Here is a 21552-nt window from a genome sequence, read left to right as displayed (position 1 = left end):
CTCTAACTTACTTTAAAAGAATTTACACACTGAAACTTGGTTGTCCGTCAGGTACAAATGATGTAAGAATTAAGAGACACACTCATCTCAGAAAATAAAATACCTGTACCTGAAATATGCTATATATTTGCTTAAATTCCATCTAAAAACACACTAAAATTGATTACAGTTTGAAAAGAAGAAGAAGAAGAAGAAAAAAAAAAAAAAACCTTTGGCTAGCTTTTATGGCTTTTATATCCTGCAGTGCTCAGTGCTAGTAAAAGCATGCCTTCCTTTCAGCCCAAATGAGCATAATTGCATTCACTTCAAAGAATTATCTGTAATGCCTGATCTAATACAGATACAGCGTGTTGAGTTCCCCTCTGAAAGGTCTCCAGGAATGCCATGTGTTTGATGGCTGCATAAACAGTCCGATGAGGTTTGGTAAAAGCATTCTCTTGATGCTAATCTGATAAATCACCATTGAGTCTTACAGTGAAAGGAGTCCTAATGCCATGCAGGGATAACACTCCCACAATTAGCCCTATGCAGACAGCTCCTCTGAAGTTTCAGACCTGATTTTCAGCGTTATTTCAAGCCGATGACTACTAGATGAGAAGACGAATGTGTTTCTGTCTGATGATATGCCAGAAAGGGGCTCATGGGAACTCGAGAGGGAAAATCACCATGCCTGATTTCAATCTCTGGACTTCTTGAGTCTCCAGGAGTGGCAGTTATACTATGAGGGTTGTATGCATGTGTGTAGTTTTCTTTTAATGCTTGTGACTGCTTATACAACATACAGTTACGTCTTAAAAATGAAAAAAAAACTACATCAAGTCCGGCCCTACTTTCAGCCGTTTCACTCAGATATAGGTCACAATAGGAAAAAGACACTCACAACTTCCATTTCATGCTGACTTTAATATGTGCTGGCAACTACTGTATAAGTAAAGTGTAAACAATGTGTCACAAAAACCTAAACCAAATGAACTTATCCAGGTCTAGGTGACCAGTTGTTTTATCTGTGAGTCAGAGGAGACAAGATACAGTTCCTCCTGATTCAAAGTTAAAGAAAAGAAGCTCTGCTCCCAGAACTTTAACTGGCTGATTGAATGGCCAGAGCACATTCACATACATATACCACTGTTGCAGTGATAGAAAGCACAGACTGGGACCGCACTGGTTTGGTAATAACCCAGCTGCTCTGGGAATGAAAAGCTGGACCTAAAGGCTTTGTTGGAGAGCATTTGTGAAAATGCAGCCATCCAACAAGGCACTGTTTTCCACAGGGCTGAATGTAATTGGCTCAGAGTTTCTCTAAGTCCAATGACCCAGTGAGTATACATGTGCTAAATATCTTTGGTGACTGCAATCCTCGTAGTCTGAGGCATAAGGACTAAATAGATTGATACAGAATGTCCCCCAACAACATATTTCACTTGGAAATGTGCCAACACAGGAAAGGACATTGTAAAGCCATTTCACATAGTCTAAAAAGATGCTCTTGAAAGCCTGAAGCTGTTTTTTTCATGGCCTAGTATTAGTGGTCCATGAAAACCACCTGGATTTGAGTTTGAGGCCCACAGTAAGAACGTATTTCTAGGAGTTCTTGACAGTATGCTGGGATTTACGACTTCCCATTCTCATCTTACCCTTTTTTTTCTGCACGACATCTTTAACCTCATTCGTATGGAGTTCAGTTGGAGTGAGTTAGAGAATTACAGCTGAATTGGCCCCAGGGTCACTGTCTTTGGCCTGTTAATGTATGTTTTGTTAGCTCCAGAGGATTCCCCAGGCAAGTTCAATGGCCTCCATTACTGTGAAGACATGTCTTCTTAAGAGAGAGCATGCTTAGATGGGCTTAGATACGCCCAGCGGGAGAATTTCTCACTCCGGCTCATTGCATGACAACAACTTCCCTCACCATTCTCTCACATGTTAAGGGTCAGCTCTCTGAGGAGCTTCTTAATATGTTCCCTCTTTCTTTCATCTTGGTCTTTGTCTACTTTTTCTTGAAATATACAAGGCAAAAATCTACAAAGTTGTTAATTGTGAAATTTGGTCATCTGCTCACTCTCATGGTGCGCCAAACCCATAAGACTGTAGTTAATCTTCAAAATATAAAGAAGATATTTTTAATGAAACCTGAGAGGTTTCTGTCCTTCCATTGAAAGATCAAGGAATCATAACATCAATCCATATGAAGCAAGTCATTAAATAATAGCCTAGATTAAATTTGTTCATCAAATAAAGTGTTTTATGATGCCCTTATAACCTTATCTGGATCTTCTACATTTTGGTGGAATGAACTTTCAATTGAACAACAGAAATCTTTCAGGGTTTGATGATTAATAATTTGTGTTTCAAGGATGAACCAAAGTCTTATGGGTTTGGAACGACATGAGGGTGAGTAAATGATGACAGAATTTTCTTTTTTGTGTGACCTATCCCTTTAAATCAGATGCCTTTTTGATAGTAATTTTTCATTGAGGAAAAATTGTAAAGTCGTGATAGTTACAAATGATTTCTTTGGTAGATTGATTGATTTCAGTGGCACATGCACTTACCTCAGTGAGGGTCATATTATCATTCCTTCAGTACAAATTAAAGCATGTAATGCTGAAGTTCTGGCCAATTGGTGAGCAACTGTTTTCTTTACTAAGGAAAGCCAATTTTCACTCTAATTTGGCACTTTGGGGGTACTAATTTTGGACTTTGGTTGACATAAGTAATGTGCTAGGGCCCTAATTGTCTAGGGTTCATGGTAAAAGAATGCTGAGCTATTCAACACAAGGTCCTAAACCAAATGAATGACGCTCTACAGCAGTCAGAAGAATAAGAGCAGGGAAGCCCATCATCAACATGAACGAATGACTGTGTTGGCTGACATCAGAGTGAGTTAGCATATGAACTCTGTGGAGTATAGCGTGACACCATCAGACGGTGGACCTGGCCAAAGTAAAGCCTCTGTGGAGACCTCTTGGGTTTCAAGCCTTACTTCTCCAAAGCTCTGCAGATGTGGCTGCCATTCAGAGCCCTGTTAATATGTAGTTGTCTGAATGGTTCCCCACAGCCCTACTGCACAGCCAACGTTTTCCCCTGCCATTCTCATAATATTTTAAGGCGATTTAAACCACAAGGTTGTCATATATGTCATAAAGTATGTGGAGTGACTGTCACTGGCATATCAGAGCTGTCACTTCATCTTGTCTAACACTCAGACTCTGTCAGCAATTGGAGTAAGTTTTGTCTTTTTCACTCAAGAAGTCATTTTCTCAAACCAGACCGACATTAATGGAGCAGCTTTAACTCTCACGGTAAGGTTTCCAAAAAGGAAACTGATTGCACATGTTTGATAAGGAGAAAGACTGAGCATACTGTTTTCATTGAGATCGTTTCAACCAAGCTGAGTTTATTAATAGCCTTCTATCATAATTGATATTCAGATCACAGGTCTCAATTAGATTTGTCATATATTATATTATACACGGTCTGGTCAAATGAAATAACATAATAGACATGCAAGTTACTACAACTACATGTTTGCATTATTGAACATGGTTTATAGTGTTGTCAAACATACGGTACTTAATTCCGAAATGTTAACTGTTAAACTGTAAAATAATATTCTTAAATAAAATTTCCCACAGTTTTTTGCTATCGTACACAGATTTGAACAGAGACCCTTAAAATTTTGCTCCCATTCGTAGTAACTACGGAAGTTTTGATATTGTGACAACACTAGTCCTTTGTAATGGTGATATTTTGTCAATTCCACAAGGTGCTGTCAAGCTCAAGATCCTTCCTCTTACTCATCTGGTTTTCTCAGGACTTCCTCTGAGGAGAAAGGCAAGGAAGTGGAGATTACAGTAGAGTTTGCTCACAACAGATGTAGTCCTTAAGAACAATGCACTATTTAAAGCACAATTTATGGTCTTGTTGTGCAAAATTCATTAATGCATGTTAGTCCAAAGATAAAAATGTTTGTTAGCATAAAGGGATGTGGCTGGCATCACAAACCCCTCTTACTTTTCTGGGGGAAATGTACTTTTTTTCTCTCATTGAGTATATTGTTTCATTTTGAAGTATGCCATAATGTGAAAGTTAAATGAGTTGCAAATGACATTGTATGCTGAGCTCAAAAGAAGCTAAAGCAATGACACTCCACAGGTTTAGAAGAGCTTGCTGTATGGTTTATTTTTAATTACATTATATACAATATACATTTACACTTCATATAAGCGGTGAGAACCTTGTCATGAATAGCTCAATCACATTTTTACCCCTTTGAGATCAAAAAGCAAACACAAAAGACATGCAACAGACAAAATGACAAAATTAAAGGCATAATGAAATATCCATAAAAATATTTGCCATGTAGACTGATCTACAACCCACACATAATCGTTTTACTATTTTATACAGAAAGTGCTGCACGCAGTACCTTAATAAAGTGTTCAAGTGTTTAAATTATTGTTAATAAGCAAATATTACATCGTAGGTCACCTGATGGCCATTGTCCCATGCATATAGCGTACGCTCCTTGGGATTGTAGTCAATTTGTGTGGTGTAAGTGTAGTTGTTTACAAAAGGGAGGCGGGGAATCATCTGGGTGTGTGTGTGCGTGTCGAATGCGTAGGAAATATTGGCATGTGTGCGCTCGAAACTGTCGACGGCGTACAGAACGCCGCAGATGATGAAGCAGTTTCCATAGAAGCTCCTCCTCAGACCCGTCCTCCAGTTCTTCTCTTTCTGTAAGTCAGAGGGTCGGAGCTTGCTGAGGATGATCACTTCCTGGTGAAATCCCTCTTCGTCCAGAGCTGGGTACACTATCCATAACCCGCTCTCATCCACACCAAAGTCAATGTCTGAATGCCCTCCCCAACTCCAGGGAGCCTCCTCCTCCTCTAATACTGCATCATGAAGGGTGGTCCAGGCTGCTACATACCGGAGACGAAGATCAAACCTGATTATATCACGAGAAAAGGCTCTATTGTAGAAGAAAGAGCCACCGTAGACCACATGACCAGTGCCAATCCAGTTATAGGGGAGTTTGTAGGAGTTGCTAAACTGCCCTGAGAGAAAAAAGAGGAACAAATGTCATATGCTGCAGGGGTTGGTCATGATCTTCTTGCAAGGTTCTTGCAAATTTATGCTCACCAAAGCTTCATTTATTTGATCAAAAATACAGTAAAAACAGCAATATCATGAAATGTTGTTACAATTTCAACTAAAGGTTTTCCATTTGAATACATTTTCAAATGTAATTTATTCCTGTGATGGCAACGCTGAATTTTCAGCATCAACACTCCAGTCTTCAGTGTCACATGATCCTTCAGAAAACATTCTAATATGCTGATTTGCTGTTCAAAAACATTTATTATTATTATTATTATTATTATTATATGTGTAAAACTGCTTAATATTTTTATGGAAGCTATGATAATTATTTTTAGGTTTTTTTAATGAATAGAAAGTTCAAAAGAAGCATTATTTAATAATAATACATATATGTAATGTTATTATTGTTATTATATTAAATAAAAGTATGAATTTCTTGAAAATACATAAATAATCTGAAGCTTATGAACAGTACTATGTATGTAAATGTGTTATTATTTTGTACAAGTCTGGAGTCTAACCAATAGTATAAAATATTCTGTATATATTTTTTTTCTCTGTACAGTACGCTCCAAATGACCAGCCACACCAGCCAAATGCAGAAGTTTCTATTTTAAAGATACATGTACCTTGTTTAAAGGTGTCCATATCACGGAATTCCAGAAGCTGGTTTCCATAGTAGTAGTCAGTCACATATATAACTTTTCCATTGCCTTTCGGGTCTTTCATCCATGCACCTTCTTTTTTGCCATATGAGTTGTGTGTAACAGGATCAGCGATGCTTGCTAATGTGTCCTTGCATATCCCTGTAAACAACAAAACCAGAGGGGAAGCATCTATATATCACAGCCCCTCTCTTTTAAAATCATTTTCTTGTTCTGGAATCAAGCTTACCTTGTTCTTTGGTCTTCTTTGGAGGTTGTGTGCTTGTTTGAGTAGTAGCTTCATCCCAGCTAAGTTTGGACCTCTTTGCAGGTGCTGTAACTCTGGCCAGATGAGGCACTGCAAGAGTTGCGATGGTTGTTGCATTGATGCTTGGTGACACTGTGGTAGTTAAAGGTATTGAGGTGGGCAGGATTGCCCTTGCTGTTGTAATTGTGCTTGACTTCTTGACTTTTACAGCCTCTCCTTCAATTTGCCTTGTTACATTTGGCATGTTTGCAGCAGTAGAGCCTCCATTCTGTGTGTTGAGGTTCATTGACGGTGTCTGGGTCACTGTTGCAGTGGTTTCAGGTCTTGTAACAGTCGCAGGCAGCTCATGCTTATGGAGCTGGTCTTCAATTATTAAATCCACCGAGCCATCACCACTCACAACCTCATGCGCTGCTGTGGAAACTGTTCAGAGAAGAAATATAAAACGCTTAGCTTAACTTTAGCATACTCTTGTTTGTAAAGTTTCACCTGTAATCTGAAAATGCTGCTGACTATGTCAGGGTAATTTATATTTTTATTCAGCCAAAACACACACACACATAAAATTGATCAAAAGTGACAGTAAAACATTTACAATGTTTCAAAAAATTCATATTTAAAGTAAATGCTACTTTCTATTCGTCAAAGAATCCACAAAAATATTAAACAGCACATTTTGAAAACAACATTTCTGAAAGATGTGATACTGCAGACTTGTATTTTTTAGACTAGTGTATTTTATGAAAACTAGTTTATTTTTTTAATCCAATAAATGCAGACTTGCTGAGCATATAAGAGACTTTCAAAAATATATGAAATACATATTTAACAACAAATTTGAAATGTACTGTTTACTTTAAATTATAGTTGTCTATTGTATAACTTATGTAATTTGCAGTGCATTGTGGGAATGTAGTTCATTTTAAGTACATTTTAAGTTGCGTAACTCATTTTCATATATCTTTTTATTTTAAATCAAATTGTATTCATTCAAGAAATTGTTGGTTTGTTTGACGGTTTAGAAGTCTTTGCTAAGTGTTTTGTAGTATCCCTACAGATAAAATAAATGGGGAAAATACTTCCGGAACAAAGGTTGCTGACAAAAAAAATAATAATATGGGCGGTCACTGTGTAATGATAATTAGTGATGCAGAACTTGCATTTAGCTTCTCAACTACAATCATACTACAATTTAACCCTAAATATAAGAACATACTGTTGATCCTTCTCAGTTTTTTTCTCCGTTGACATACAGTACATAAGAGCTGCAGATATAAAAGCTGCATTTTAGTCATTATTACAATGAATTGAGCTGTCGGACACTCACTATGCTCTTTCTCTTCGTTGTTCTCTATTGTGTTGGCTTTGTAGAAGGTCATGCTTTTGATGGTCATGCCATTGGGACCTGCTTTGGTCTTTGCAGGTTTATGCATCTCCTCCTGACCCTCAGAGTTGCTTCTCTTCAGCACAGGTTTGCTGGAGCCCTGAGTCCCAACAAACTTTTCCTCATATTTCCTCTGACCAGGAATAAACAGTGAAATTGTCAGTTAAATTATTATCTTCAAAAATGTATGTAATTAAACCTGCATTACTGCATTAGCAGCATTACTAGTCTCTTTCCAAGTTGCCCTTTTTGCGGCTGCATAAATGTCCTGAATGAGATGAAGGGCAATTTGTGGTGTATTAACGACTTGAGCATGGTGTGGGAAAGTTGAATGGCTTTGATCGACTATTTCTCTACTGACATGTCTTCCAGACTCACTGGAACAGTGAATTTGACCACTGTTTCCACTGGGCAAAGTTTGGTACTGGTGGTAATGTGTGTGATATTTGCAGCGTGTATTTGTGCATATATGTTGGCAGTTGTCATCTGTGTGAAGTGAGACTAATGAGAGCCTATAGGGCATTTCTAATGGATTGAGCTAGTGTGTGCTGTATCTGTACCTCACTGTGAGCAAAAGCAGCTGCTGCATTCTTCTGCAGTGAGGGCTCCAGCACGCTGAGACGTTTCTTCTTCTCTTGTCGTTGGTTGGAGCGAGGCCCCTTCCCTTGTGCTTTTTCACCTTTCACGCTCACTTTCTCCTTTGTCAGGTTTCCGGAAAACGACTGTAAGGAGAATGTAAACACAACAGAAGTCCATGGGTGGCAGTTCCGCCCAACCACCTGAACTCAATTCCCCTTTGTCCAGTGGCAACATTTAAAAGCAGACAGTGATTTCTGGTGCCATGGTAATACTGAATAGTGTATAGAAAGCAATGTGGTTGTTTCAGGGAACAGCATAATCAAAAATAAATACTGTGACACCCTGTTCTTTGTGTGTGTGTGTGTGTGTGTGTGTGTACCAACATGACTGGATTTGTCTTCCTGTGGTGATGCTAATATGGAAAAGAAGGCTCTAAATTTTACTAAATTATATATTCTGAAATTGTGTCAGAAAAGTGTGTGTATATTATATACACTCTTACAAATAAATGTTATTTATTTATTTTAATATATAATAATATAAGATATAGCTTCTATCAGAAGCACTGTTTAATGATCACAGATGTTTATATTTTCTATTAATTTATTCTGAGAACAAGCATCAGTATTGCACTCACTTTCTCAATGTTATCAACCCGTTCCAGAAGTTTTGTTGTGATGGAGTGAAGCTTTAACAAGTCCATCCCATAAAATGCTCCCTCGAGAAGGTCCATTATGGTTGAAAGCTGAAATATAAAAAAGTGGATAATAGAGTGGTTTAATAGAAGTTATGTATAATATTGATTAATTTATGTCTAAAAAAGTCTAAAAGTCATCAAATTAAATAGAAAAAGTCCGTATTTTTAAGAATCATCTATTAACACCAGTGCATGATTCTTGTCTCTGTCTCCTGATTCAGTTCAAAACCCTTTACCTTGATATCATCCCGTCCAGCTTCTTGCAGCTTCTTAAACCTGAAGTCTCCCTCACAGGGGTTGAGGGCAGAGGGAGGGGCGATGCAGGCACACTTCTTACAGCTGGGTCCCGCAGTGACTGTCTCCACTGTGTAGAAGTCCTCAGCCTTGGCATGGCCCTCTTCAATGCGTTTGCATGCGCTCCTGCTCAGAGGCCTTACTACACACTTACACTGACAGTCTGAGCCCTCAGACAGAGTCTTCACTTTATCATAGTCTCCAATGAGCTATTAGAGCAAATCATGACAGTGAATAAAGATTTTTTTTTAAATCAACCCTAATTAAAGTTTTTTTTTTTTTTGGTAATAGTTTAACATTGTGGTTTATAGATATTATTATATTTACTTTACAACTTTTTTTTTTTTTTTTGTCAAAAACCAATTTATACAACTTAGTATCCTATTAATCAATAGCATACAAATTTCAATAATAATCAAACACATTATTATAATTATTATAGGTTTTAACACTTGTCAGAAATCACCTTATTTAATTTTAATAATAATCAAACATGTTTATATATAATCAAACAATATTATTATTATTATATTTACATACAATTTTACATAGAAATTTCAATAATAATAATAATAATAATAATAGCATTTATTCATGTGATCATTTAATTTTTAATCAGGAAAAATTACCTGTGTCAAGATGTTTTCTTGATTGTCCATTTCATCTTCTAGAGTTGGACGGATGTCTATATTGTCAGCAGTCTGTTGCTCCATCACATTGGCTCGTGTTAAACAAAACGAGCTCCAGCAAAAAATAAAAAACAATAATTCCATCATGCAAATTTATCAGACAAAATGAGCTGCCAATTTTCGTAAGTTAAGGTGAAATCTGTGGTGTTCGTCCCAGACAAAAAAAAATGCAATTACTCTTTATGTAACCTATATATTTCCATATGTCAATCAATAGTCCATTAATTACTGAATATGTAAAGAGTTTCCCTGATGACGTCAAAATGGTCCTAGGTTTGGTTAAAATCAGTTGCTTATGGTTTCTGCAGACAGAAAGAAGACCTTCTTTGTGTTGGATTGCCGGTGATGAATGGATATTTGAAAGGTTTGCTGTAAGTGAGTGGGGAGGAACCTAAAGACAGGGAGGAGTTCTGCCATTAGATCAATGACACAAACCCGCGAATTTTACTGCCTCACGATAAATAAATGTGTTACAAGGATAACAAATTCATTAATAATAAAATATAAATGTAAACACAAAATACCATGTGCATGATAAAGTACAAAGCACAAAATCATTTCTGGGGAAATTAATTATGACAACATGTCTTAATTATGAAACAATTCTCTAGAGGTTTTAGATAAATTCATAAGTTGTTTATGAGTCAAAAAAATACATCTATCTATTTCAGCAAGACATCACGATTTACTGAATGAAACTCTCCCAACGCCGAAGACGCTGCCTCTGAAGTAGAGCTTTTATGCCATCTACTGACAATTCGATTAATTGCAAGTCCTCAAAAGGTTTTTTTTTTTTTGTAAGACATATGATGTGTACTTTTATTCGTACATCACACGCAGTAGCAACATTAACATATTCTAGCTGGTTTTTGATGTAATTGAGATGACATTAAGCTATCTAATGGCCAATTAGCAAATTGTAAAGGACCCCTGGGAAAAGAACAATAAGATTATTGTTATGGACAGAATTTTTCAAAAAGAAAATAATGCTCCAAATATTCACCAAACCTTTTTAATAAGTGGGACATGGTGTGGCTTCATAATTCATATTTTTATTCAGACACCCTTGCTACAAACAGGACCATAAAACAGGATATGCAACTAATTTGTCATTTTAAATCTCCCCTCCGTTAATCTGTCTCTTCCTCTCTCACACATTCATTCATTTCTCATATACACATGCTCTCACTGCTGCATAAGAACACTTAAATCAGGACACATTAAATATGTATATAAATTTGGCCAATTTCAGAATAATGGCATTTGTTTGTATAAAGTGTTTGGGTGACATCACAATTTATTGCAGAAGTTGAAAGTGGGGAAAAAAAAGTCCCAGATTACCTTAATTCACCCTTTAACAGACTGAGTACTGTTAATGTTTTTTTTTCTTTCTCCAGTTATTACATACAGCAAAACCAATCTTACTAAAACAACTTATTAAAGTGCATAGAATTTGTTAGTAATGACCTGAGCAGGATACAAACATGTAAAGAGCATGTGTTCAAACATGCACATTTTTCAAGCAAAACATTTAAAAATAATAAAATGAAATATAAAATAAAATAAAAACAGCAGATGACAATGTATAAATATGTAGTTTATAATGATTTTTTATTTATTTATTTATTTTTATGAATTATTTATACACTTTCTGGTTGTCAAAATTTGTAGAACATGTAGATTAATGAAGTACATCAGTGGATATGTTCTCTTCTAAGATGCCTGTATGAACCTGAGGCAAACTGACTTAATATGAAAAAAGTCACTGCAAATATTTCTAATTTCTAATATTTCTTTCTTTTTTTTCTTTTTTTTTGTACAATGCAACAACAGTTCAAAGTTTAGTAATTCTAAATGCTGAATTTGTAAAGAAGTCTCTTCTCTTTTGACAGGGTAGTCTATGTGTATCATTTCTAATTCTGCTTGCATCATGAAAGCATATAAACGCCTTACACTGTACATGATTGTTTCACGATCCAATTATTAATCCAATACTGTCTGTCTAACATAATGATAGTGTCATGGATTTTTAGGTGTCCTGGATACTCCAAAATACCTGACAGATAGCTCTTTGTGTTTAGTCATTTGATCATTAAATTTTATATTATTTTAGTGAGAATGTCCATATGTCAGTGTCTGTAAGAGAAAGATTCCTCTAGTTTGGCAGCTCCGTACAAAAGTCTATTGTGTAAGTACAATGCCCTTCAGCAGTGTGAACCCGCACTGAAGCTGTTCTTGACATTGACTCAAACCTACAAGTATGCTGCCATAGGTCTTTAATCAAAAGCCATGTTTTTCATCACAGGTGTCTATTGTTCAATATATCAAGTATCTGCAACAGCCTGGCAATGTTCCAGTGTGGAGTTTTCATCCTGTGTATGTCACTATGGAGTCTAAAAACACATCCACATCCATAAATGGCTGTTTAAAGGAATAGTTCACCCAAATATGATAATATGCTGAAAATTTACTCACCCTCAGGCTGTCCAAGATGTAGATTAGTTTGTTTCTTCATCAGAACAGATTTGGAGAAATTTAGCATTACATCACTTACTCACCAATGGATCCTCTGCAGTGAATGGGTGCCGTCAGAATGAGAGTTCAAACAGCTGATAAATACATCACAATAATCCACAAGTAATCCACACGACTCCAGTCCATCAATTACCATCTGTGTGCTTGTAAGAAACAAATCCATCATTAAGGCGTTTTAACTTTAAACCAGTGTTTGATCTGTGCATATTTTTCTCCTGATTCAGATGAGACAACTTTTTCAGTGGAGAAAGCAATATTATGAATAGAGGATGCATGGTTTATCCAGAAGCAACATTTTGACGTTAAAAAACGTCTCAATGGATTTGTTTCTTATCAATTGCAGCCTTTTGCTTCACAAGATGTTAATTAATAGACTGGAGTCATGTGGATTACTTGTGGATTATTGTGATGTTTTTATCAGCTGTTTGGACTCACCCATTCACTGCAACCACTGGTGCGCAAGTAATGATAAATTTATGTATGAAAAAACAAACAAACAAACACATCTACATCTTGGATGAGGCCTGAGGTTGAATACATTTTCAGTAATTTTTTGTGTTTTTACTTAAAGTTAACTGACTGCAACTTACTATGCTATTGATTGGATTGCTTTGATGTTTTATTTAACAAATATAATACTCATATACAATATATATATATATATATATATATATATATATATATACATACAGTATTTAGACATTTTCTAAATCTATATAATAGTGGGTTTAAGTTATGCAGCTCGAATGCACAGTCTAGGAAATCAGTGGTACGACACAGGTTCTATGGTGGGGTGTCTGAACATGCTTTTGTTGTCAGAAACTTAAATTTATTGAGGCATGAGAACATAGCTTCATTAAGTACAGTGATATTCATTTATGTAACTGGAATACATTCCAAGTTGCAATAATGTGCATTTTGTTTTCCTCTTAACCTTTGTGTCTGTTAGTTACAATAAGCTTTTAACCAGAATTTTCTGGTGTTCTGGCTGTAAAACAAACAAACAAACAAACAAACAAAAAACACTATGATTATTATGATGAATATTTGAGGGCATGTATGTTCAGTGCAGTAGATTTGTTGTGAAACATTAGACATTAGGCTTTGTGATTTATATGTTCATTTGCATTTAAATGAGTGTTTAGACCTAAATATTTCTCACTGCAACTGACATTCATTTATCATGTTTTCTGCACAGGAGAAAAAACAAAACAAAACATGCAAATGGACCAATAACCCTTTAAAATCCTACGATTTCACCTTGTAAATATTGTCTTTGCATTTCTTAATGTTTGCAACTCAAATTAATTGGATGTTTTATGAAAAATATGGCAATAACATGAGCCTGACAAGCTGTGATCAGGTGATAAGGCTGCTACAAAATGCCAGGTGATTCCGAGTGCCTTTGTGTAACTGTCCTGTTATTAGAAGTTCACTCAGACTATTCACATGAGTAATGTAGGTAGACGTCTGTTTCTGGATCCTAGTAGAGATGGATGCTGTACTTTGAAATCTACAAGGTCAATCGCAGTGGGTCTGACCAGCCCCCTTTTCTTTTCTTCCAGCAGGTTGTAAAGCCATTAATGCATCAAGGGTTTCGTTCATCGTTAGACCTCAAAGTGCGAGCCCCTCTCTCTCTTTAGTCTTTGGTTAAGATCAGGGGGGCGAGGTCTCCTTGTTCTCAAATGAACCATGTACTGTCTCTGGACTGCAAGATTCGGACATATTCTACTACACTACTTTGTCTTACACTTATGGATTATTAATACAGCAGCAGGTGCAAATGTTAAGGTAAATCGCATTCATTTTTGTACAGATCGCTGTGAAACACTCTTTGGGCTTGAAGTCGTAGGCTTGATCTACTAACGCTGGTTTGAATAAGCGCTCAGTTACAAATGCCGGTTACAATGCGGGAAACGAGCGAGCCACTGTGGCGGGCTTAACATCAAAATTTCACACCAAAACACGGTTTTGACCACGTTCACGAGCACGGCATTGCTATTTTATACCGCGTTTTGTGCTGTTTCGTGTTTTGAGATAAAAGCCCAGCTGGAGTTTTTATGTCTGGAATTTCCCAAATTAAAGCTGCACATTATTTTTACGATTTTGATCGCATGCACTTTTTGATATTTCGCGAGAGTATTTAACAATTCGTGAGCTACTGAATGAATTATAAGTGAAATGTTATTCTTGAAAATCTCTTGTTCACTAGGCTTCTAGACTCTAGTGACAACTTTTCTTTCTGTTGCATGTTTGAGTTAAGAGTGAGTTGAATCGAGGTGAATCTAGTGATGAGAACTCCGACTCGTTTCCGCGAATCGGTTCTTTCGAACAGTTAGTTTCAAAGAACCTTATTCAAAAAACATATTCAGTCACCACGTAATTACGTCATCAAACGGTCCAGTGTTTTTTTTTTTTTTTTTTAAACGGTCCCGTGTTTACGTACTCTTTTTCGAAGGTTTTAAATTATTCTCAGCTAACGGAGAATGTTCTCACACTTTACAATTTTTATTTTTTATTATTATTATTATTTTTTTAGATTACATAAATACAATGGAACGTCCTTAACTTAATTAATATCTGATATACATTCTCATAATGTTGAAAGAAAACGTTCTGCGATCAGCATTCTCAAAATGTCCTTATGGTGTTGTAGGCTACTTGATGAACATTCTAAGAAACGTTTTTGTAACCTTTAAATAACAATCACATATCACATCAAAACAACTGGACATTTCAGCTTTTTAGAAACATTTCAAAGCAAAAAATGTTTTTTAATGTTTTAGGTTATTTCTTTAGACAAACTCTTATATGTGTTTATAAAGCTGTCAATCAAGTTGTATTGGTTAATACTTCTGCCCAGGGTGCGATTTGTGAAAAAAAACAAAACAGGGGGTGTGGGGGTTGAGGGTTATGGTGCTTTTGAAACCTTTTTATGAAATGTTTTTAATACGACGGAAACTGTATTTAATGTGATCACAGTTTAATAAAAAAACATTGTAAGTTCGGCCTATTAATTGTAATGATTTAATTTCCACGGTTATTCAAACAATGAATAAATTATATAGAGAAAGCGAGCAAAGAACACAACGGAGATTTTTGAAACTCCGAATCAGTACCATTGCATCGCAAAATGATTCACTGTTTCGAAGCGCTCCAATCGGATCGCGTATCACGAATCATTTGATTCAGATCGGGACTTCACATTTCACCCCATTTGAAAGAGCCCATTCAGTGTTGTTGACTCGATAACCGTTGATTCAATCCGATTCAAACAGGTTTTGTAACCGATTCTACCGATTCACTGAAAAGATTCGAACTTTCGAAACGAAAAGCTTAGTCGTGTTCTGTTATAGTAGTCCAGAAATAGCGCATTGTCATTCCCTCATTTGTTTGGTCTAACATTTATGGGCATTATTCATCCATGCTGTTTGAAAGCAATATTACTGTTGTGCTATAAAATATGTTTTGATGCTCAGTTCAGCATGTTTTTGACCGGTTCGACTTGACTGGCTCCGTGTTCAAGCATCAGCAGACTAAACTCAACTGAAGTGACATTTCGAAACACATCGGGCCCATGTGGTCTCCTTAGGGGGTCTCCGTTTTAGGATGCATTAGAAAGCGGGGAAAAGTCTATTGTCTATTTAGAATCTAAACATCCAGAGGGCATTCAGATAAAAAACATATGGGCATGCAGACTCTTGTTTGGACAAGATCCCATTAACATCCCCTGCGTTGGGGCGGGGGACACTGGATTTGCTCTTGCCAAGCTATTTGGGCTTGTAGAGAGGGGCTGCTAAACTCCCTTACAACTAAATGTAGCATTATGCATTTCTACAAGTCTGCAGGGCAAGTAAGTGTTCTTGCTTTAAGGGTCATACTTTACTGTAAGTTCATATTCTGCTGTAATTGTGCTTCTAAAGAGACTCAGTCATAAAAAAAGACAGTAAGTGAACATCTATTTCAAAATGTCACTTTCAGAAAAGTGGATTTCATGCTTAAACATACCATAACTTTCCAAATGTCAGTTGTGGATTAAACAGCGCACTATTCAGGATGGGTCAACGAGTGCATAGAGCTCTAGGAAGAAAATGGTCTTTGTGTAAATCCTCCTCCTTATACCAAAATCCAAACATTGACCATTAAAGCTGGTTAGAGATCAACCATGCTGGGCAGCTCTTCTCTTTGAGAACTTCACAAGACTTTCCATGGAGCCGTGCCTGTGTTGTGTTAAAGTTCACTGATGCAAGGCTTGAAGAGGAGCGATTAACCTGCTGTCTAGACAACAGGAGTCTGCTTAATTTGCCTACAGTCGCTGGCCCTTTCATCTGGGCCGTTAGGGGGGCTCCATTCACCTTCGACTCCATCTCTTCCCTAAAACTGCCCTCCGCTGTTCTCTCTCTCTTAAGTCACAAAGTCTCTCTAAACTTTAATGTCTAGGCTTGTCTGGGCTTCTTCGATGAAAATTCATAGACAGCCAGTCTGTTTTGGATTTTAGACAGTGCTTTTTTTTTACTGTCCTATTTTTCTTTTTGATTCTGCTTTCTATTTTCTATTCTCATCACACTCTATTCTACCCTTCTATTTTTACTACTTATATACCAGAGAATCAGTACTACAGAATCTTCACATTCTATATTATATTGCAAATGTATTGTTAATGATGCTGTGAGTTGTTAATACTTCACACCAAGTATTTTAGTCCAACACAGAAAACAAGCTACAAATACTTTATATTCTGTGTATTATATTATATTATATTGTAACGCTAAATTTGCAAATGTTTAATTTTGATTAAATGTTTAAATTTGCTTAAGTTGCTGTCTGTCTTAAAATTGAACCATGTCATTTAAAAAAAATTAAATAAAATGTAGTTTTTAACACTTCATTGTAAATGCTTAAGTCCAACACAGGAAACAAGATCACAATATTATTTATTTAAAAATATATAAAACATTGCGATATGACAAGTGGTTTCAATTCCAAAATCCTACAAAGTCTTTATATTCTGTATTATATAACATTTCAACAGTTTCTTTAAATAAGGTGCAGTTTTTAATACTTTACTATAAATGCTTGAGTCCAACATAGGAAACAAGATCTGTACTACAAAAACATTTGATTAATATTAGTGCCTTGAGAGTCATGACCGTTTTTACCCACAAGCTACACAGAGAAGTGCTTGTGTCTGACAATAATTGCCATTGTTTACAGATTTTCCATGTTATCATGCAAGCGTGCAGCAGTGAAGCACTGTGTCTCTGTCTTTGCCAGGACAGCAGTGAGGGGAGGGAGGATTTCCAGAGGCAGCCAGACGAGGTAGCGCAGTGGTGGGGTGAATGGAGCAGCTGGTCCACCTGTTCCCGTACCTGCGGAGGAGGAGTGCGCTCTCAAGAGCGTCACTGTCTGCAGCAGAGGTACACCGCTCTCAGATATTACACAAGCTCATTTAGATCTAGCTCACCCGAGGAAAAATGACCCTCTGATTCTGTACTAATCAGAAGTGACAGGTCTGATGCATTGTGCAAGGTTCTCCACTATGGGTTGAGGGCTGTCAATTTGACCCTGGTCTGAACCCACTTTTCACACCGGGTAATGTCACTCACGATCAACTTGAAGGTCACAAAATTCATTTAATGTGGGATTATTTGGCCGTGAATGCACAGTTTCTCTTTCATGTTGTTTGACTTAATTAACATGATAGATCTTCAACTTCTTTACATTTAATTTAAATTATTTCATTTTTAAATGTATTTTTACATTTGTAATCAATTTATTTAAATACATAATTTGTTTTAGTTTATTTTAAACAAATAGTTTATTAATTTTCTCCAAAGAATGAGAGAAAATATGAAAATTGAATTTCTTCCATCCATTAAAGATACAACGTGTATAGATCAACGCTTCCCTTCGTCAGCCTACACCAGAGTGCAGAATAACCCAAGTGAACCCTCACATGAGAGAGGGGGAAATGGGAGAGAATTCCCCCTTGACTAATATCCTCCAGAGCACCCAGAGGAATGTCATGTGGAATGAACATCAATCCACTGGCCCACATGACACAGGGAATTCTGCTCAGAATGACAAACATATATATAAAATGGCTTTTAGAGCAAATGGTCAAACATTTCGGGGAGATTCCACTGGAGATAAGGGCCCTAGCTGAGCCAGTGCAGCTGGCTCCCATTAGCACTTCCCAGTATGGTGGAGGCAGCAAAAGGTGTGTGCGTTGGGGGAGGGGACAGAGAGGGGACAGAGAGGAAGAAAGATGAGGAGAATCATGTATGGAAACGTTTAAAGGGATCACAGTGGCATATGTTGTGGTTATGGATGCTGGTTACCAGTTTGGGATGCTGAAGTACTCCTGTTACCAGTTAACTAGTTTACTGCCGAAAAACTATGTGGAATTAATCTGAAATAAAAAATAAAATAACGAAAATGAAAATAAATAAACAAAACTGAGAAATATTTCTTTGGCAACTAACTGAAATACAGAAATAAGTTGAAGCACTAAATTTAATAACTGGGAATAAATGAAAACTAAACTAAAAATACTTAACTAACTTGGTAAAAAACTAAACTAAACAACTAAAATAAATAAAACCCAAATAGTAATATTTAGAAAAGAAAAACAATAAAAACGACAAAAGCACATAACAAAATTACTAAAAATGTAATAAAAATGAAAACAGAAATTAAAATTAAAAGCTATAATATTAATTAAAATATAACAGTAGTAATGATAGAAAAGTAGAAAAAGGATGGATTTTCAAGGGATATTCATGTTTTTTTAAATTAAATTCATCTGAAATGTTTGACACTGGATTATATTGGATATTTAATTGTGCAGCTCATTTCCTCTATGTTTACATATCGCCTTTGCACTCACTCAAAATTTATCTTTAAAAACAATTAATAATTTATTTACTGTTAATTACAATCTATAACAAATCTGAAAATGAATATAATTTTTTTTTTATGTTGAAATGCCTAAATTCACTGAAAACGATTGATTTAAGTTTTAAGTGTTTTATTTTATTGAATTAACTTATAATATTTTTAAAGACAGAATTAAAAATTAATATCGGCTATGTCCTCTGTAACAGTAAAATCATAATCAACTTATAGGCAGGTGCGTGCATTCCAAGAATTTTTGATATCTGCTGATCATTTCATGAATGAGTAAAAATTGAATGTCCCATCAAGATCTGGAAGACTTATATACAGATAACACTTTTTCAGACTGACGTCGACCCAAAACATCAACAGTTCCTTCTGCACTGGACCGTCCAAACAGTATCAGCTGTGCACAAATCAGGTATGACCAAAAGTTTATGAGATCTTCATAAAGATGTTTGTGTATAATTAAAGGATAACCCATAATAATGTGACTGTGTTGCTGGGTGGAATACTCCATCCAAGCCATCTGGCATAACTGTGCATTTTTACACATGTTGGCTTGAAGCTCTAATATCTGCAGGCTGTTTGACCTGCTGCCTGGCTCACGAGCTGTGTCTTTATTGTTGTCTGGATGTTTGCCTAGCCGTGCCCAAACAGCAGAATCAGCTTCAAACAGCACCAGTGCTCTCAGTTCAATGCCAAAGCCTTCGGCAGGAAGCACTATGAGTGGGTTCCACTTTATCCGGGTAAAAAAACGTCCCTCAGTGTTTTCTTTTTCCACCTCTTTCTTTCTCTGTTTTTTTTCCAAATCGCTTTAATTTGCTCTGCTTCCTAGTCTTTCAGCCTTTCAGTGTTTTAGACTCTTCTGAATTTCTTGTCTTGGCCCCTGGCCAGCTCTATTATAGCTCACAGATGCCCCTTTAGGATTATTTCTTCAGCCCATAGTCCCCTATGTACAAAAGAGGCCTCTCAATGCCATAAAGTCCTATTATCTTTAGATGAATTCTCTGAAGCCTAGATCGTAATGATGTTTTGCTGATGTCACCTCCTGTTCAGATGATTACATCAACATCTCCAATAAGCCATGTGACCTCCAGTGCACCACAACCACAGGAGAAAGGCAGCTGTTGGTGCCTGCCCATGATGGGACGTTCTGCAGGGATGGGATCTACCAGGGTGTTTGCATTGAGGGCCAGTGTCAGGTGTGTCAGAATAATATTTGGTGCAAAGATTATTCCAAGCTTCAAGCAGCCAAGGTCGTAAATTGAGAAGGTTACATTAATGCTATATATTAAGGATGCTTGACATTCTAGCCAAAGCAGTTTTCCAATTGACAATCGCTTTATTGGTTGATAGCGATGGGAAGAAATCTACTATATGGGAAAATGTAATCCTCTGTGATAAAAAAAGATCACTTTTGCCCCGTGTTTGTGAGATTATGCTCAGTGCTAACCGTTCTGCTGTCTTGGTTGCAGGTGGTAGGGTGTGATGGGAAACTGTATTCCAGTAAAACCATAGACAAATGTGGAGTCTGTGGTGGAAACGGAGGTTCTTGTTATCGTGTCTCAGGATCTTACCGGAAAGGGATCACACAGTTAGGTATACCTTATGTTAGCATTAAAGATTGAATAGACCGTCTCTGGCCAAATTTGTTACCTTTTATCCATTTATTTTATAATTAAACAGATTGATGGATTCAGCCAAAAATTTGCTGACCCTCATATCATTCCAAACCTTTCTGTAGAACATAAAAGAAAATATTCTGAAGAATGTTGGTAACCAAACAAGTTCAGTTCCCATTGACATCCATTATATTTTTCGACATGGCTACCGAAACTGTTTGGTTACCAACATTCTTCAGAATATATTCTTTTTATGTTCCACAGAACAAATAAAGTTATACATGTTTGGAACAATATCAGAGTGAGTCAATAATGACAGAATTTAGACAAACAATGTCTAATTTGACACACTCATTAAACACAAACATTATGTACAAATAATTAAATGTAACAGATAATTTCAAATGTATTAATTTGTCATTGTTTCTTTAGGTTATGTGTTCATAACCAATATACCGGTTGGTGCTACTGATATCCAAATCATAGAGCGGCGGAAAACTGAAAACATCTTGGGTAAGAGTTTCTTGGGTTGATCTGTCAAAATTCAGGTGGGCAAAAGAGAAGAGAGAAAAAACGATTAAATGTCACCTTCTTTCGTCACCTTCTAGCTCTGTCTGATGAAGCTGGTCACTTCTTCTTCAATGGGAACAGTGTGATTGACAATCCACAGAACTTCCATGTTGCTGGGACAGTCTTTAAGTATAGGAGGCCGGCTAACCTCTTCTCTGATGGCTTTGAGTACATCATGGCTCAGGGTCCCACCCATCAGGCCCTGAATGTCATGGTAGGTATATAGGTATGTAAAATCATCACAACCATGTTTTTATTTTTATCTCA

General features: G+C 36.5%; 2 protein-coding genes across 16 annotated transcripts in view; one reads left to right on the top strand and one right to left on the bottom strand.

Moving 5' to 3' along the window:
- si:ch211-267e7.3 (ADAMTS-like protein 2) overlaps window positions 1-21552 on the top strand; it is a 49419-nt gene that overhangs the window by 17995 nt on the left and 9872 nt on the right. For 5 of the 14 annotated variants that reach the window (XR_009268827.1, XM_058763269.1, XM_058763278.1 and 2 more), the window contains 7 exons: window positions 17468-17610; window positions 19436-19511; window positions 19737-19839; window positions 20150-20295; window positions 20569-20692; window positions 21148-21228; window positions 21324-21499. Coding sequence is in view for 13 of the 14 variants with exons in the window: in XM_058763269.1 (XP_058619252.1) it covers window positions 17468-17610; window positions 19436-19511; window positions 19737-19839; window positions 20150-20295; window positions 20569-20692; window positions 21148-21228; window positions 21324-21499 (849 nt within the window). In the remaining variant the exon portion in view is untranslated. Of the gene's footprint in view, window positions 1-13862; window positions 13985-15456; window positions 15472-15518; window positions 16047-17467; window positions 17611-19435; window positions 19512-19736; window positions 19840-20149; window positions 20296-20568; window positions 20693-21147; window positions 21229-21323; window positions 21500-21552 lie in introns of those variants that run through there. The other 9 variants (XM_058763307.1, XM_058763299.1, XM_058763320.1 and 6 more) reach the window with 8 other exon arrangements.
- olfml2bb (olfactomedin-like 2Bb) lies at window positions 4153-10269 on the bottom strand. Of its 2 annotated transcripts, none has more exons than XM_058763435.1 (9): window positions 10183-10269; window positions 9599-10049; window positions 8912-9178; window positions 8616-8723; window positions 7960-8121; window positions 7343-7532; window positions 5998-6438; window positions 5733-5909; window positions 4153-5057 (listed from the first exon to the last, which is right to left on the bottom strand). In XM_058763435.1, exons 2-9 carry the CDS (start codon window positions 9743-9745, stop codon window positions 4459-4461), a joined length of 2091 nt encoding a protein of 696 aa, XP_058619418.1. In that variant the 5' UTR covers window positions 9746-10049; window positions 10183-10269; the 3' UTR covers window positions 4153-4458. The 2 variants fall into 2 exon arrangements, with proteins under 2 accessions (XP_058619418.1, XP_058619427.1); XM_058763444.1 differs by having other exon boundaries at window positions 5998-6429.

This window comes from Onychostoma macrolepis, chromosome 02 (assembly GCF_012432095.1).
Source record: "Onychostoma macrolepis isolate SWU-2019 chromosome 02, ASM1243209v1, whole genome shotgun sequence".
In the NCBI taxonomy this organism is placed as follows: Eukaryota; Metazoa; Chordata; class Actinopteri; order Cypriniformes; family Cyprinidae; genus Onychostoma; species Onychostoma macrolepis.
The sequence above is the reverse complement of the archived record's forward strand: the minus strand, read 5'-3'. Positions and strand labels throughout refer to the sequence as shown.

Coding starts and splice junctions, on each gene's coding strand:
- olfml2bb (XM_058763435.1), bottom strand. CDS start 9,745: ATGATGGAATTATTGTTTTTTATTTTTTGCTGGAGCTCGTTTTGTTTA. Junction 9,179..9,598: donor AAGAAAACATCTTGACACAG/GTAATTTTTCCT, acceptor TTGCTCTAATAG/CTCATTGGAGACTATGATAA. Junction 8,724..8,911: donor CTGGACGGGATGATATCAAG/GTAAAGGGTTTT, acceptor TTTATATTTCAG/CTTTCAACCATAATGGACCT.